This window comes from Panulirus ornatus, chromosome 9 (genome assembly GCF_036320965.1).
Source record: "Panulirus ornatus isolate Po-2019 chromosome 9, ASM3632096v1, whole genome shotgun sequence".
NCBI lineage: Eukaryota > Metazoa > Arthropoda > Malacostraca > Decapoda > Palinuridae > Panulirus > Panulirus ornatus.
In genome coordinates, this window is record NC_092232.1 from 19351528 (window position 1) to 19369027 (window position 17500).

At 47.0% G+C, this 17500-nt stretch overlaps 1 protein-coding gene across 2 annotated transcripts in view; it reads right to left on the minus strand.

Annotated features, from left to right (window-relative positions):
* LOC139750244 (LIM/homeobox protein Lhx9-like) overlaps positions 1-17500 on the minus strand; it is a 110878-nt gene that overhangs the window by 70579 nt on the left and 22799 nt on the right. For both annotated transcript variants that reach the window (XM_071664751.1, XM_071664753.1), the window contains exon 2: positions 12478-12721. In XM_071664751.1, coding sequence (XP_071520852.1) covers positions 12478-12683 — 206 coding nt within the window. In that variant the 5' untranslated portion in view covers positions 12684-12721. The remainder of the gene's footprint in view (positions 1-12477; positions 12722-17500) is intronic.

Consider the following 17500-nt stretch of genomic DNA (forward strand, 5'->3'; position numbering starts at 1 on the left):
CAGTGGGTCATCCTGTACTTTACCAATCTTGGATTGGGATTCACATTTTCCCTGATGTTAGCCACACTCCATGGGGGATCAAGCAGTCGTATCATTGTATAGTGGTCAGGAATAGGTTGTCCAGCTGTTGTCTTCATCTCTTATTTGTTAATGACCTACTAATTCGCATAGGGTAGTTCTCTATGTTGTATCCCATGCCACTACACTGGTCAGGCGCTAGATGATGGTGATTTTCTTACTGGTTAAGTACTGGTTGTACCTGGTTGTTGCAGCTGTCCTTACTGGTCAAGAATTGGTTGGTTCAGCTGTCCTTACTGGTCAAAAACTGGTTGGTTTAGCTGCCCCGAACTGCACAAGGACTGATTAATGCAGCTGTCCTAACGTTTGCTCAAGCAGTCCTTGTTGCTCAAGGATTGCCTAAATTTTCCTTGCCGCTCAGGAACGGGTTGGTTTTAGCTGTCCTTACTGCTCGATGAATGGTTGGTCTAGCTGTCCTTACTGCTCAGGAACTGGTTGATTTTGCTGTCCTTGTTACTCCAGGACAGGCTTTTGTAGCTGTCCTTAATGCTCAAGGACTGTTTGGGTTTGCTTTCCTTGCTGTTCAAGAATTGTTTGCAAATCTGTCCTTGTTGCTCAAGGAATTATTGTTGTAGCCGTCCTTGTTGTTTACAGACTGGTAACAGTAGCCGTCCTTGCTGTTTACAGACTGGTAGCAGTAGCCGTCCTTGCTGTTTACAGACTGGTAGCAGTAGCCGTCCTTGCTGTTTACAGACTGGTAGCAGTAGCCGTCCTTGCTGTTTAAAGGACCGGTTGGTGTAGGTATCCTTACTGCTCAGGTGAGTGGCAGGTGCTGCTGCTGCTGCTCATGCAACTCAAGGACTGTTTGGTAGAGCAATCCGTGCACGTCAAAGACTGAGTGATGTGCACTCGCTCCAGGCAATGTTGGTCATGTGTCCGTAGTTATGATACATACCACAATGTGTCCGTAGTCATAATACGTACCCCAATGTGTCCGTAGTCATGATACGTACCCCAGTGTGTCCGTAGTCATGGTACATACCCCAATGTGTCCGTAGTCATGGTACATACCACAATGTGTCCGTAGTCATAATACGTACCCCAATGTGTCCGTAGTCATGATACGTACCCCAGTGTGTCCGTAGTCATGGTACGTACCTCAATGTGTCCGCAGTCATGATACATACCCCAATGTGTCCGTAGTCATGGTACGTACCTCAATGTGTCCGTAGTCATGGTAAGTGTCCTAGTGCGTCTGGGTCACAGTAAGTAGACTCGTGTGTCCAGAATCAAGGTAAGGATTCCAATGTGTCCGCATTCATGGTAAGTATACCAGTGTGTCCGGTGTCGTCATGTGGTAAGTACACCAGTAGAAGACAACCAAAAAAAAAAAAGCAGACTGACACAGGAAAACAGGAAGATCTACAAAAAAGAAAAAAAAAAAAAAACAGATCCTCTACGCTGTGTCGTTTCTCACCAGAAAAAGAGGTAATAAAGGCAATAAAAACAGGTCTTTATTACCATCGTGAACCCGACGAATCCAGCGGCCACGAACGACATACATCACGCACGACCGAAAATAAGGAGAAAAATAAATTGATAATACGAAATAGAAGCGACGGAAGAAGGATTCGGGCGGAGGGCACGGTAGCGGGTCGCGAGGGCGCGGCCAACCGTCAGGGGCGGGAGAAGCAACAACACTCACCACCACCACCGTGGTGGGTGTCGGGCGTGCGTCCTATTGATTTACGCCAGAGTAAAACTTGCGGCGCTGAACTTTGGCTCCAGCAACTTTGCAACTTTAGGAGAGACTTTAATTTTTTATCCTCTGGGTTTTGAGGGGAAGGAGACCTTCTAGTGGCGGGATTAGCAAGGGAGGTAGGTCTTGGGTTCTCACAGTGATGTAATCTGGAGATAAGGATATAAAAAAGTGGCTTTATCTGTCCGTGCGGGCGTTTGGGCTCATCATCTCGCCAGAGAACAATCTCATCAGCGAACAAGACTCTTCTCTTTTAACATGTTTTGACTACGTTCAAACTTGCTGTTTCTACTTATCAATTCTTCCTTTCCTCACTACGTTCAGAATCCCGAGACCCCGAACTTGCAGTATGAGGGCTGTCCGACCGCTCCTCCCCGACGGTGGAGTTGAGAGATTATAGATCACCAATTTCTCATCATATCACCCCAGTGGGGTACTTCATGTCGGCCATCAGGCACGCTTAGACAACGCCCTCCAGTGAGAGTAATGGCCTTCCCTCTTTCGTCTGATATCGAATAATTGGCGGATTTATAAGGCCGGGCGCGTTGCCGGCCGCCGTGTCGTCCAGTCTAACCCAGAAGCAGCAATCTGCCGCGTCGTCGCACCCACCGCACCGCCGCCGCCACCGCCGCTAGCCAAGCTGTTGCCGCCCACCTGACGCCCCGACGCCGCCGCCGCTGCTGCTACTGCTGACCAGCCTCTGCCGCCATTTGACGCCCCGTCCTCCTCCTGCTAATCATGCTGTGCCGCCACCTGACACCACGCCGCTGCCGAAGTCGCCGCTGCCGCCGTCCTTAATCATGGTGTACTGTCATCTGACGCCCCACCGCCGCCGCCGCCGCTAACTATGCTCTGTCGCCACCTGCCACTCCGTCGCCGCCGCTGCCGATGCATACAGCCTTAGTATCCCTCATCCGTTAACTGTAGTCATCGGCAAAATGGGTTGAGTGACTGCCGCTGCCTCACTACGCCTCTATCCCACTGACTGATTTCCCCTTCGTGATTTAAGACGTGAAGACAATACAACGATCAGAACGTCAAAAAAGAAAATTATTTACAGTTTACAGGTACAAGTTATAGTCAAGATCTATTTACTGTCTATATATCTGTCGTGCTACTGGTAATATATCTCACAGGAGGAGCCAAGTGGACAGGATCAAGGAACGGTTGTGATGTAACATAATCCTCGAGGAACCGTCGCGATGGAACGCAATCCTGGAAGAAACTATGGAATGGAACGCGATCCTGCAGGGAAGGATACAGTGGAACGCCGTCCTGGAAAAGATCCACTAGAATACGAACCAAGAAGAAACAATTCAGTGGAACGCGATCCTGAACGCACAGTTGTGGTAGAACGCGATCGAACTTCGTATAGAAAAAATGTATCTATATATACAAAAACGTACGAAAACCAAAGTATATTCCACATCAACATGACCCATATGACGGAGATGCCTGAGTCTGTACTGGATGGTTACAGTAACCCAAAAGAACGCTAAGATTATCATCACCTTAGGAACTGGTGTCACCAGCCTGGGTGCTAGGGTCATCATCCTAACGGCCGGGTCACCATCCTGGGTGACAGGGTCATCATCCTATGGGCCGAGGTTACCAACCCGGATGTCGATGTCATCACCCCGGGGGCTGAGATCACTGACGTGTATTTAAAGAGGACTTTAGACTTCCTAAACTCAAGGTGGTGTGGCAGACTTCAGGGAACAACGGGAATGGAACAAGCCATTGGACCCACAATACCTTGTTGTTCCGATAGGTTTCGAGACCCCGGGACCTTGTGGCAAGGAGAAGAATCATCATTTGCCTAATAGGTTAAGCTCCTGGCTCACTGAATCAACTACGTACAAGAGACAGAGCAGCCAGCTTTCTATTTCAGTGCCTCAACATAGCTATCGAGTCAGGATAAGACATAGGTGTATAATCGAGGATAAAACACAGGTGCATTATCAGTTTGAGTTTTCTATCCGAGAAAATGGAGGATGTTAACAAGAAGCATATTTGTTTTAACGACTTTTTGATAAGCTGGAGCTGTTATTAGTAAGGGGATATGAAAAAATAAAACGCATTAGGATGGCAAAGGGAAGAAAGTACTTCACCCATCGAGAAAGAACACTTTTTCTCATGGTTAACGTTTATCCTCATTCTTTAAGATATGGGTCACATAGAATTAAGCTAGAGGTAGTATTCTATATGTGTATTGTTCCTGGGAATTGAGGAGACAAAGTACCTCCTGCGTGGCGTAGAAAGCGACTAAGGAGGAGAGCAGAGGGCTGGAGATCGTCCCCTCCTGCATTGCCTTCCAAGAGATGGAACTTAGGAAAGAACCAAATGACGATATCTTATCTTCTAAGGGTCAAGCCATGTATTCTATGTGCTACCTCGCTCAAGCGGGAAACAATAAAGACGTATGAATGAATATATATATATATATATATATATATATATATATATATATATATATATATATATATATATATATATATATATATATATATATATATACTATCACACTCGATCGCCGCTTCTCGCGCTAGCCAGGTAGCGTTAAAAACAGAGGACTGAGCCTTAGAGTTACTATCCTCAATTGGCCCCCTTCTCTGTTCCTTCTTTTGGGGAGAGGGGAAAAAAATACTACCCACGTATCTTCTGCGTGTCGTAGAAGGCGACTAAATGGGGGGGGACCGGAAATCCTCCCCTCCAGTTTTTACTTTTCCAAAAGAAGGAACAGAGAAGCGGGCTAAGTGAGGATTTTTTTTTCCTCTAAGGCTCAGTCATCTGTTCTTGGCGCTATTTCACTAACGCAGTAAATGGAGAATATATATATATATATATATATATATATATATATATATATATATATATATATATATACACAGCAAAGGCCTTGGAATCCCAGCGGATACATGAGCAAGGTTGTGAATTTCTTGACCTTTCAGCGAGTAGCCTCGCCAACCCCAGCATTACCTGCACCTCCTCACAACACCTCTACCCTCCCGGTCTCGCTCCCTGACCCACGATATAGTTAAAATTAACATTACGTTCTGACTGGAATACATCACAAGATATAGACACAATTTCCATAACTTCAGGTCGAGAGAGAGTATAGCTACATAGACTAATGTAATCAAAAGAAGAAATGTGGAAAAGTAATTGCCAGTTGCCAAGCGAGAGTGTAATATTTCTTAAGAAAAACGGAATTATACATATATATATATATATATATATATATATATATATATATATATATATATATATATATATATATATATATATATATATATATATTTCCAAAATGTTAAGCAGAATCATTTCCTGATATTTTCCTGGAACTGCCTGGAATAAGGAGAGAGATAGAGGGGTGGGAGGGAAGCCTTGATGGTAGGGGCTATGAAGTTAAATACCCAGAACTGGAAAAGAGGAACATTAGCTGCTATTCAGATCTAACTAACCGACCGGGTAACTACAACCATTGACCCTGTCTTCCCCTCAAAACTGGTTGTTAACAACACCGTAAAGATAACAACGAAAAACTTTATCAACGACAACTAAAGTATCGATATACCGCTGGGAGATAAGGTCGCATCGTCCACGTTATCACATAGCTAAAACAGACCCAATAGTTATTGTTTTCAGAACACGAAATTGAAATAGACAATAGATAATCCCGTTAAATTGAAAACGTTTACATCGTTACGGAAATTTCGCACGTAAGCCAGACCTTAACAGTGATGACGGGACATCAACGGTACACCAGCCAACTAACTGCATTAACCATAAATGATAAATAATTACGACATAAAGATAACACTAATCACTGTAGTGTATCGTGAAGGCGATAACTGATATCTGAACCTGCAAGAGACACTCAATTTCCCAGCGTCTTATAGATAACAGGAGTAAACATCAACGCTTCATAAAAAAAATCGTCAATAAATAAATAAATAGTGTAAAAGAAAACCATATGATTTAGAAAACGACCATCAGTAATACGTGTGTACCAACAGCAGCGCCCCCACCACCAAGATGGTACATGGAAGTAAGAGAACACACACACACACACACACACAGTCACAAGCGTCACGTACCATCACCAAAGACTTTAGAAAGGGGGTCGTCCAGACCGACCTCTAACCCTCCTCCTCCTCCTCCTCCTCCTCCCAGGGTGGCAGACGACGACGACCCCGACGACCCCCTCCTCCTCCTCCTCCTCCCAGGGTGGCAGACGACAACCCCCTCCTCCTCCTCCTCCTCCTCCTCCCAGGGTGGCAGACGACGACCCCCTCCTCCTCCTCCTCCTCCTCTTCCTCCTCCTCCCAGGGTGGCAGACGACGACCCCCTCCTCCTCCTCCTCCTCCTCCCAGGGTGGCAGACGACGACCACCCCATCCTCCTCCTCCTCCTCCCAGGGTGGCAGACGACCTCCTCCTCCTCCTCCTCCTCCTCCTGGCCTTCAAGACAGAAGCCGCCTGGACACACCCGGATGGCCTCCAGATTTTCAAGATGGCCGCTGCAAATCGATACGGCTGGGAGTTCCACTTCTCGACACGATGGCGAGGCAGGCATGATATTTTTTTCCCTCTCTCTCTCTCTCTCTCTCTCTCTCTCTCTCTCTCTCTCTCTCTCTCTCTCTCTCTCTCTCTCTCTCTCTCGCCACGAGCCGGGCCGTTGCGTGGCTGCGGCTCGTCGTGTTTTATTGCGACGGGTTTATTGTGTTCTCGTTTTCGGGAGTTATGATGGTGGTGGCGTGGGGCGCGTCTACTGTGAGGCGCTCCGCCAGAATGTGCGTTCGGAGCGGAGGGCGGCAGACTGGGGGGGGGGGGGAGAGAGAGAGAGAGAGAGAGAGAGAGAGAGAGAGAGAGAGAGAGAGAGAGAGAGAGAGAGAGAGAGAGAGAGAGAGAGAGAGAGAGAGAGAGAGGTTTAAATCGTATTTTGATATAAAGAGAAAAAAACATCAAAATATGTTAAATGAAGTCAACTTTAATCTTATGGTGACGCAAAATCCTTGACCCTTGTCCACCATATTGCACGGTAAAGGCATCGTCAGCCAGGTAGACGGTAGCTAGCCAGGACCCGTGTGAGGGCCATCGACACACGACCTCCCGCTGACGCCTTCTGTAGGAGGGTGTTCCCTGGGGCTCCTCGCCTCATACTGGGGTTCGAAGATGGTATGAGAGGAAACTGTTGGATGGGGTACAATGAGGATAGAAGGAAGTGAAGGGGGGAGACGGTGAAGGGTGCAAATGAGGGAAGGGGCGAGGGAAAGGAGGCCACAGACGCACAGTGGCTAACAAGAGGTGAGAGGCAAGAGAAGGGAGGGAAGACTCAACAGTAGATGAGGAACAGTGCCCACGGAGGAAGGACGTGAGGAGCAGAATGATTAGGGCCTGCCAGGAGGGAAGGGCAGGGCGTGGTACCACAGGAGGAGAGGAGACGGACAGGAGGATCCACTGGAGATAAGGGCAGGGGGTGGCACCACAGGAGGAGAGGAGACAGGTAGGAGGATCCACTGGAGATAAGGGCAGTGGGTGGCACCACAGGAGGAGAGGAGACGGACAGGAGCATCCACTGGAGATAAGGGCAGGGGGTGGCACCACAGGAGGAGAGGAGACTGATAGGAGGATCCACTGGAGATAAGGGCAGGGCGTGGCACCACAGGAGGAGAGGAGGCGGGTAGTAGGATCCACTGGAGATAAGGGCAGGGCGTGGCACCACAGGACGGAAGGGCCAGGGGAAGCACCCAAAGGGAGGCATAGGTTGCTGCTGTTGGCACTTGGGGTGTGGGGCGCTGCCACGGCCGTAGTTCGTACACGGTAACAACTAAGGGCGTCTTGAGATACCATGGGGGTAAGATGACTTCGCCGCATCCACACGCAGGTCAGTGGCACACCACTGTGTGACATCACCACAAAATACACACAGGTGCATGTGATGATGTCATTCGACGCATATACATAGGTATATATCGACATCAAAAATCGACAGAGTCAAGACTGAGTCACCTTAAACCTATCCAGGTACGCATGAAGTCAATATCGACTCTCAACACACGCAAGCAAGTTTGACATCACCCTTCACACATGCAAGACAAGAGTGACATCTCTTTTGATATACAAACGGATGAACATATTGTTTAGACAGAACCAGCAGACAGATAGACGGATAGAGAGTCCTTGAGTGACAAAACAGAAGACAGCGTCGAGGACGCCTACATCACAGTGCACATGGAAGGTCAACGAACTGATGATTAACGTATCTACTACGACAAACGCGTTAATCAAGGTCACGAGACGCGATCCATCGACCAACTCACGAACGCTAACGAAATACAGCAGAAGGCATTACACCAAGATTAATCCTTCAGTCCGCAAAGGGGAATCACGAACGAACCCACGAACGCAGAACGATGGATTGCAACATGAAATAATCCCGCAGTCCACAAGGTGAATCCAGAAACTCACGAAGGCTAAAGAACATGGAAACAATGGATTACTTTCAGAGTAATTCCCTCACTCACTCCCCCTCACGAGGAACCCGGCAAATACAATTATTCGATAACCCAGATGGTTACTGGCGGGGAGGGACGTGCCACCTTCACTGTGGTGAGATGGGGCTGCCTGCTCCCCTCTTTGGCTCTCTCCCCTTTATCCTCTCCCCTCACTCTCACCCCTCGCCCTCTCCCTCGGTAAGCTCTCACTCGCTCTCCCCGCTGCACTACACAGTGGCAACAGCCGCACACCCTGGTGCATTCCCTCTACACCCTGGCTACCAGTCTTATACTCTTGTATATACCTTGTATACACCCGCTGCACCAGTCTTACACCCAGGTATACAGCCCCCACACCCTGCCTACCAGTCTTACACCCGTGTGTATATATATCTTCTACATCCTGGCTACCAGTCTTACACCCATGCACATATCATCAACACCCTAGCTACCAGTCTTACACCCTTGTATATACCTTCTACACCCTGGCTACCAGTCTTGCGCCCTTGTGCAGGTGGGTTCTTTTTTTTTTCAAAAACGGTTTCTGTATTTCCAATTGAGTCAGTATGGAAGAAGTTAAAGATGATGTGCTCTTCTCTAGCATACCTCCCCTACCACTCCTTTTACAGCAAACCTCCTCCACCACTCCTTCTCCAGCATACCTTCTCAACCACTCTTTCTCCAGTATACCTTCTCCACCACTCCTTCTCCAACAGTCCTTCCCCACCATGTTTCCTTCACCAGTCCTTCTCCAACACGGTTCCTCCACCAGTCACTCCTCTCGAGCACGGCTTCTCTCCATCAGTCCCCCTACCTTTTTCTCCAGCAGCTCTTCTTCACCAATCCTTCTACTCCTTCACGGATCCTCCACCAGTCCCATCTCTCCGACAGAGCTCCTGGAGCAGTCGTCCCCCTCTCCCTATCCGTCCACCTTGGTTGCCTCCTCTTTATCACCTCCCTCCACCTCTCCATCATGGACCCTTCCACCAATCTTCCCTAATAAGGTTCCCTCGAGCCCTCTCCACAACGATTCTTTCCCATCAAGAGTCCCCACACTTTGGTCCCCTCTCCCTCCTTCCCGCCCTGTCCCTCCGCCACAGTTCCCTCCGCCAGGATCCTCTCCCTCCTCCTCCTCCTCCACCACACCCCCTACAGCTCAGCTTTCCGTAACAGCGTCACTCCACGAGATACAAGTCATCCCCTCAGCTCAGGTGAGGTGGACTGCTGGAGCTGGTTACGTGCCCCTTGAGCCCCACGTACAGCCTAAACACCCTCGGATGGTTGACCCCCTCGACCCTTAAGCTGTACCCTGCTCACCTTTAAATCTCCCCTTAACTCCTTTATCTTTAAATCTCCCCTTAACTCCTTTATCTTTAAATCTCCCCTTAACTCCTTTATCTTTAAATCTCCCCTTAAGCCCTTTATCTTTAAATCTCCCCTTAACCCCTTTACTTTTCCTTCCCCTTAAATCGTATACTTCTAGAATCCCCTTAACCTTTTTTGCCTTTAAGTCCCCTTTAACCCATATACCGTTATAAAATCCCCTTAACTCCTTTGCCTTTAAATCCCTTTAACTCATATACCTGTAAAATCCTCTAAATTCCTTTGCCTTTTAATCTTTAACCCATATACCTGTAAAATATCCTTAACGTCTTTGCCTTTAAATCCCCTCTTACCCATATACCTTTAAAATCCCCTTTTACCCATAAGACTTTAAAATCCCCTTAACTCCTTTGCCTTTACATCCTCTTTAACTTATATCTGTAAATTCTCTTAACCCCTTAACATTTAACTTTCACTACTCCCCCTCCCCCTCCTCCTTAACTCTCCCTTTTCGTCCACACTTTAACTTCCCATACCCCCCCCCCCTCCCAGTCTCCCCCAGCCCCCCTCTCAAGGGGAAGAAAAAAATATTCATGTAAACAGATGATTAAAAATTGAACGGTAAAGAAAAATGGTGGATTGTAAACTATACTAATGAGTACTTTTTATGTGTTTATTGAGGTATAATTTTTGGCCGCGACTGGTCAAGAGAATTTCGATTAATAGGTCTGCTTCCCGTTTTCCTCCTAAACTTCATTTTCTTCCTGTCCTCATCTTCTAATGTGATGATTATCCCTGAGTGTTTGGCTTCTACCGTGTCCATCGTGTTCCACCCTTCCTCGTCTTCTTTCCTAACTTTTCTGAACTCCACTTTGTACAGCCAAGCTCATTCCTCAGTGAATAGATGCCCATCTCTCTAGTCTGCCAGCCACGTAGCGTTCTTCATCAGTTCCGAATTCTCTGTTTTCAGTCATTTTTATTTTTTCCTCCCTGATTATGTGTCCCGTCTTGTTTCCTGCCCCTGGTAGCCCCCATCACTGTCATTTTCACGATTAGTTTCTCCTAATCACCATTCCTCGTTTCGTAGTCCTATCATGGCTTATTATACCCCATCCCTTTATCCTATAGTTACCTCATATTCGTTTCTACTTTCCTCTGTCAATATCATATTGCTAATTCATCGATTTCATTTTCTTATTTTCTCTTATTCGTGTTTACCTCGATTTCTCATTTTTCGTTCGATGTTTTCATTTCCTTTCTCTCCTCCTTCATCTCCTCTTCATTGTTTACTGCTTTCCTCTGTTGCCGTTACTCACACTCCCCCCTCACAACTCTCCTGCCTTCACCCAGACTCCCCTCAGCTCTCCTGCCTTCATTCGGACTCCCCTCACCTCTCCTGCCTTCTCCCAGACTCTCCTCACACCTCTCCGCCTTCACCCAAACTCCCCTCACAGCTCTCCTGCCTTCACCCAAACTCCCCTCACAGCTCTCCTGCCTTCACCCAGACTCCCCTCACAGCTCTCCTGCCTTCACCCAAACTCCCCTCACAGCTCTCCTGCCTTCACCCAAACTCCCCTCACAGCACTCCTGCCTTCACCCAGACTCCCCTCACCTCTTACTTCTCGACCCTCGTCTGCCCTCAACCTCCGTCGCCAGGGGCATAAACATGCTCCAGCTAGGAGGGGACTTGGGAGTAGAGGTCTCATTAAATTCTCTTGCCTTGTTCTTGTGGAGAACAGTCACGTGGTCTTGCCTAATTGGGCCAGGCGTTGTTAGGATGTAGGTAAGGGGATTGCTTCCTGGTTTAGAGGAAGGGGGAGGGGGTGAGGGATTAAGGATTTCTGGCAGGGATTTGTCTCATTAATGATCATGATCTTCCAGAGGGCTGAATAGTGTGAATGGTGCACCGACTGAATTGCCCGTCCGACCCCCACACACCTCCCTCTCCCTATCTCTCTCTCTCTCTCTCTCAACCTCAATAATTGACGGAGTTCTTCTTCCTCCTCCTCCTCCTCCTCCTCCTCCTCGTCTACCTTCCTACCTCCTCCCGCTCTCACAGAGGCTCTTCACCTGCATTGGCCCCTCACCGTCGCCGACTGATTGAAGATTTACCCATATATCCAGCGACTGAGGTGGTGGAGGTCGTCTCAGTATATGGTGTGTGTGTGTGTGTGTGTGTGTGTGTGTGTGTGTGTGTGTATGCTGTGCAGCGACTGTTTCGTGTTTGTGTGAACTGGTGAAGTGTAACTGGACCGTTCAGGAACTTTTTATCTATTAAATGATATCGATTACTTTTGTAAGTGAGTTATTGCTGTGTGCCTGTTGTAGTGTCCTCAGGTTTCTGTAGTGAGTCTTGCCTGACGATGGATAATCTGATGTGAAACAAAGATGTCTAGTTCCTTACTGCGTCTTCCTGCATTGCTCAATTTTTTTCGGTTCACAACATCAAAATGTTTACAGGCTTGGGCCACATCACGGCTGCTGTAACGACGCATTATTTCCGCAAAGCAAAATAAATAAAAGATTTCGGTCGGTGTTGCATTTCAACATCGGAGGCTGTGGGCTGTGGGAAGCGCAAGAATACACTGCCATACCAACACGGCTCCAGTTGCAGAAACGGCTCAAAATCATCTTTGCGAATTTCATCTCGACGACGTAATCATCCTTACGGGGAGTTAACTAGCGGGAGACATTGCTTAAGTACTGCTGCTCATCATCATGAAATACGACGGTGAGAGAGAACGATCAGTGGGATGTTCATGGGGTTGTTTCATTCTCTCTCTCTCTCTCTCTCTCTCTCTCTCTCTCTCTCTCTCTCTCTCTCTCTCTCTCTCTCTCTCTCTCTCTCTCTCTCTCACGTCGTCGATCCTGGTACTCACCTGAAGTAGTCGTCCCTGCAGTACAGATGGCCTTGCTTGGCGAAACACTTCTCCTCCAGGGGCTGGTGGCACTCCCAGCAGCGAAGGCAGGCGCTGTGCCACACCCCCTCCTGGGTCTTGGAGAACCATCGCTCGGTGATGCGGCCGCCACAGCCGACGCAGATCACCTCCTCCTGCCCCTGGGAGTCCTCCTGACGGTCCAGCATCCTGCGACACCACCGAGCGTCCTCCTGAGGCAGTTCACCTGACGGACCGGAGAAGAACAGGAGAGTGAGACTCGATAAGGCAACACACAGAATTGTAATGTTAACATTAAAGTGTGAGACAATGTGAGTGGGACGAGATGCGTCATTAAATTGTAGGCTGTTGTTAAGATGCAATTAAGAGAAGATCAGTGGTTTCAGACGACTGAATGACGTCAAGAGATATCCTTGAAATGGGGAATGAACCCTCAAATGACTGAAATGTTGCTGAAAGTGAAGAAACACCCTAGTGTTCAAGAGCAAAGCAACGGGAAAAAATTATTACTATCTTTACAGGTCTTCAGTATTAGTTATCTGTAGTGTATGTGTTACAACAATATCTTGAGGCTTCGTCTTCGTCAGGAGTTGTGAGAGTGTGAGACGTATGGGTGGAGGCAGTCATCAACAGGACGGGCTGCGCCCACAGCCGCCACCCACCACCTATCATTTCAACCTTAACGCCCTAAGGAAGAGGAGGAGGAGGAGGGAAAAAGAAGAAAGAACTCTAAGAAGGAGGTGAGGTGGTGCGGGGAAAAAGGAGAAAGAAAGACAAGATCACAGGAAAACTGTCGACCGGAAAATAAAGAGGAGGGAAAAGTATTTTTTCCTGTCGGATGTCTCCCCCACACCCTCCACCCCAGGGTGACGGGAACAGACAGGAGTGGCACCTTGAGCGACGCGCTCTCACTCTTACCCTCAGCTTGCCTCGCTGTCGCCCCTTCTCCTCCTCTCACTACCTTACCTCCTCACCCAACACCAGTATCTCTCTCTCTCTCTCTCTCTCTCTCTCTCTCTCTCTCTCTCTCTCTCTCTCTCTCTCTCTCTCTCTCTCTCTCTCTACCTCTCTCCACCCCTCACTCAACCCCCCCCCCACTCTTGACCTGCCCTTTACAAGCCCTTATCCACCCTCCGACACCCTTCCCAGAGACCCCTCCTCCCTCCCTTCAAGACCCCAAGTAGGGGTCGAAGCGTTGCTAACGAACCCGGTCATTTAACGTGGACTGGGAAATAAACAAGGTTGTGTTAAGGGGTGGGAGGGAGGGATGTGTGTGTGTGTGTGTGTGTGTGTGTGTGTGTGTGTGTGTGTGTGTGTGTGTGTGTGTGTGTGTGTGTGTGTTATGCAAAGCTAAATCATGTGACGCTACGGAAGAACACGTATGAAAACTACCACGTGAAGGACAAGAGTAAATACACTTTAACGAGCAGAGAGAAAATGATTTTAGGAAACCCTTTGAGGATAGACGACGTAACACTTGAACACGACGACGCGGCCTTTAAACACGACGACATGACCCTTGACCACGACGGCACGACCCTTGAACACGACGGTACGATCCTTGAACACGACGGCACGTCGTACCCTTGAACACGACGACACGATCCTTGATGACGACGACACAACCCTTGAACATGGTGGAAGACCCTTGATCACGACGGCACGACCCTTAAACATGACGGAAGATCCTTGATCACGACGACACAACCCTTAAACATGACGGAAGACCCTTGATCACGACGACACGACCCTTAAACATGACGGAAGACCCTTGAACACGAAGACACGACCCTTGAACACGACGAGACGACTACTGGGTACGATGGCATGGCTTTTGACCCGAACCATCAAGCCATCATCATAACCATGGGTCGTACCGCTGTGTTCAGGGGTGGTCCCGTCCTGCTCAAGAGGTTAAGGATTAAATGAATTCGAAAATTCAACTAATACTAAAAACGATGGAAGGATAACATAATGGAATCCAGGACGAATGAGGTATATGACGGAGGTACCGTGGAGGAGGTCCCATGAATGAGGTACCATGAAGGAGGTACCGTGGAAGAGGCACCATGAAGGAGGTACAGTGATGAAGGTACAGTGAAGGAGGTACCGTGAAGGAGGTACCATGAAAGAGGTACAATGATGAAGGTACCGTGAGGGAGGTACCGTGAAGGAAGTACCATGGAGGAGGTATCGTGGAGGAGGCACCGTGAAGGAGGTAAAGTGCAGAAGGTACCGTGAAGGAGGTACCATGGAGGAGGTACCATGAAGGAGGTACCGTGGAGAAGGTACCCTGCTCTGTACCACGGACCACCACGGGTGAGGGAGTCCCTCGAGAGTAGGACCGCCTCCCCAGGAGAGTCCTCCTCCTCCTCCTCCTCCTCCTTCTCCTCCCACGCCCTCTGGCTCTCAGCACCCCAAAGTTACCTCAAGGTACAATGGTGCAGATCTTATTTGGTACTTCCTGGTATGTACTTCTCTGTACAGATGTTCATAATATATATATATATATATATATATATATATATATATATATATAGATAGATAGATAGATAGATAGTAAAAGGTCACAGTGGTGTGCGTAATATAGTATTTGCATAAAACCACTGAAAAATGAAACACGATAAGTTCCCAAGTGCACTTTCGTGTAATGATCAGTGCTTCATTTACCATCAGAAATGCATTTGATCTTCTTACAGTAAAGCCTAATTATTATTATTATCGTTATTATTATCATTATTATAATTATTAATATTATTATTATTATTATTATTATTATTATTATTATTATTATTATTATTATTATCATTATTACTATTGACAGTGCAGTAAGCCTAAGCAAACAGCTAAATTTTTCAACATGAAATGCTGATGAGAAATTGATAAAAAAAAAATGAGAGGGTGTAAGATGTTGGCGCCTTATTGAAACATAGGACTACCGAATAACAAATTGTGGGTGTAATAGTTAGCCATTCGTGAAGGACACATGTAAGCTTTGTGGTAATTGGTTTACAGGGTAGGGCGAGGGGGGAAGGGAGGTCACATGGAAGCGCGACTCTGATTGGCTGATAACTTATTCACAGTTGATGTTGCCATTTCTCCCTTGACACTGGACACAGCAGCACCTCTTTAAACCGTATCTACTAGAAGATCTTTAATCGAAATTGGTCACATATGAGAGAAAATACAAGTATATATTTCTTTATTTCACTTTAAACTTGCGTAAGCAGAGTGGTAGTGGCCAGAACGATTAAGAAATAAGATAATAATAAAAGGAGAGTTGGTCTCTACCTGGTCAGCCTAGTCCGTCCAGAGGAATCATACTGGTTCGCTCACCCGCCAAGAACGCTGGGAATCTTGCATCAAATTTTCATATGTAAATTAATCAGAAGAGAGAGAGCATAGCGGAAATAGTTGAGGCATAGCTGGCTGGGGCTACTGGTGAAACACTATGCCCCAGGAGGTGCTCGAGTTATGCCAATAATGCCTTTGTCCGTCGCTCGTGTATGTGTGCTTCGGAGTCTCATCGAGTCGCAGATTACCGCTCCATCCGAATCATTAACCTTAAGCGTACTGTCATCACACGGCCACTGTCATCACACTACCAACACCTCAGCCTCCTTAAGCATGACGACACGACCCTTGAGGATGACGGTATGGCTTTTTATAACCTAGCCCTTAAAGGGTATAAAGCCATAGATGGCTTTTGACTCAGCCTTTATGAAAAAAAAAAAAGGTCGGGTCAAAAGCCAAGCTGTCATACCCTACTTTTCAAGAGGTTGATCATCATATTCACGACACCACGTATAGTTCTTGACCACCTACTCGCCAAGTGAATACAGCCGACGTCCTCACCACCAAACGCTGCCTCTCACCAGGACACCACAAGCCACTACTTCGGAAACTCCGGCCGTAGAGAACGCACAGGTGTTCTCCCCGAATTAACGAACCTGTACAACCGGTTCTCACAAATTCTCGCCTCTCCCTTACCTGCCGAAGGCCCCTAAACCTTGAGATCCAGAATATTTGCTCTACCTCACCCGCGTCGGCAAGACTCATCGACCCAAAAAGATTGCCTTGATATTTGACATATTTTTCAGAGTATATACATCAAGCAACTCTGAGAAATAACAAACGGTAATATAAAATGAATGAAAAGATAACCACGATGAAATACATCAATTAAGAATAGATAAGTGAATCAGCTGATGAATGGCATTATAAAAACAAAAACCTGTAAGAGTTTATCTATAAAGGAAGATTCGAACCTTACTAGTCCAGTCATAACCTCCATGGTGATTCAACACATAATTCCAGTCCCCTTCGCCTCTCAGTGTTCATTATGTTAAGGATTAATCTCCAAGGTCCCCCTTAGTATTAGCAAGGGAGTGCGGTTTACGTGTAATAATATGCAAATCATTTCTGAGCTGACTTCATTCACTTATGTATTCTTGAGTTCATTCCCCAGTCTCCCTATGTTAATCTGATGAAGGTGTATAGTAATGCCTGTCCTAAATGCGTCTGACATCCATGCGAAACTTAAGTGTCCAAGGTCAACGTTACATTTGAGGCAGACATTCATGTTGATGTAATGCTTGTTAAATGTCCTTGTTAAAGTTAAGCATGTTAGATGGCATTAGTAAGATTAAGTCTATTAGATAGACATTCCAGAGTTTAACAATGTTAGACGTCCATAAAAGTTAAGTTTGTTGGACATTCAAGTTAACTTTAACTCCGCTGGATGTCCACGTGAACTCTGATTCTGTTGTACGTTCCTGATCTGCTTAATTGTGTTAAACATCCGTCCTAAAGTTAACACATCAAATCCACAGTAGAACCATGATCAGTAGAACCATGATCAGTAGAACCATGATCAGTAGAACCATGATCAGTAGAACCATGATCAGTAGAACCATGATCAGTAGAACCATGATCAGTAGAACCATGATCAGTAGAACCATGATCAGTAAAACCATGATCAGTAAAACCATGATCAGTAGAACCA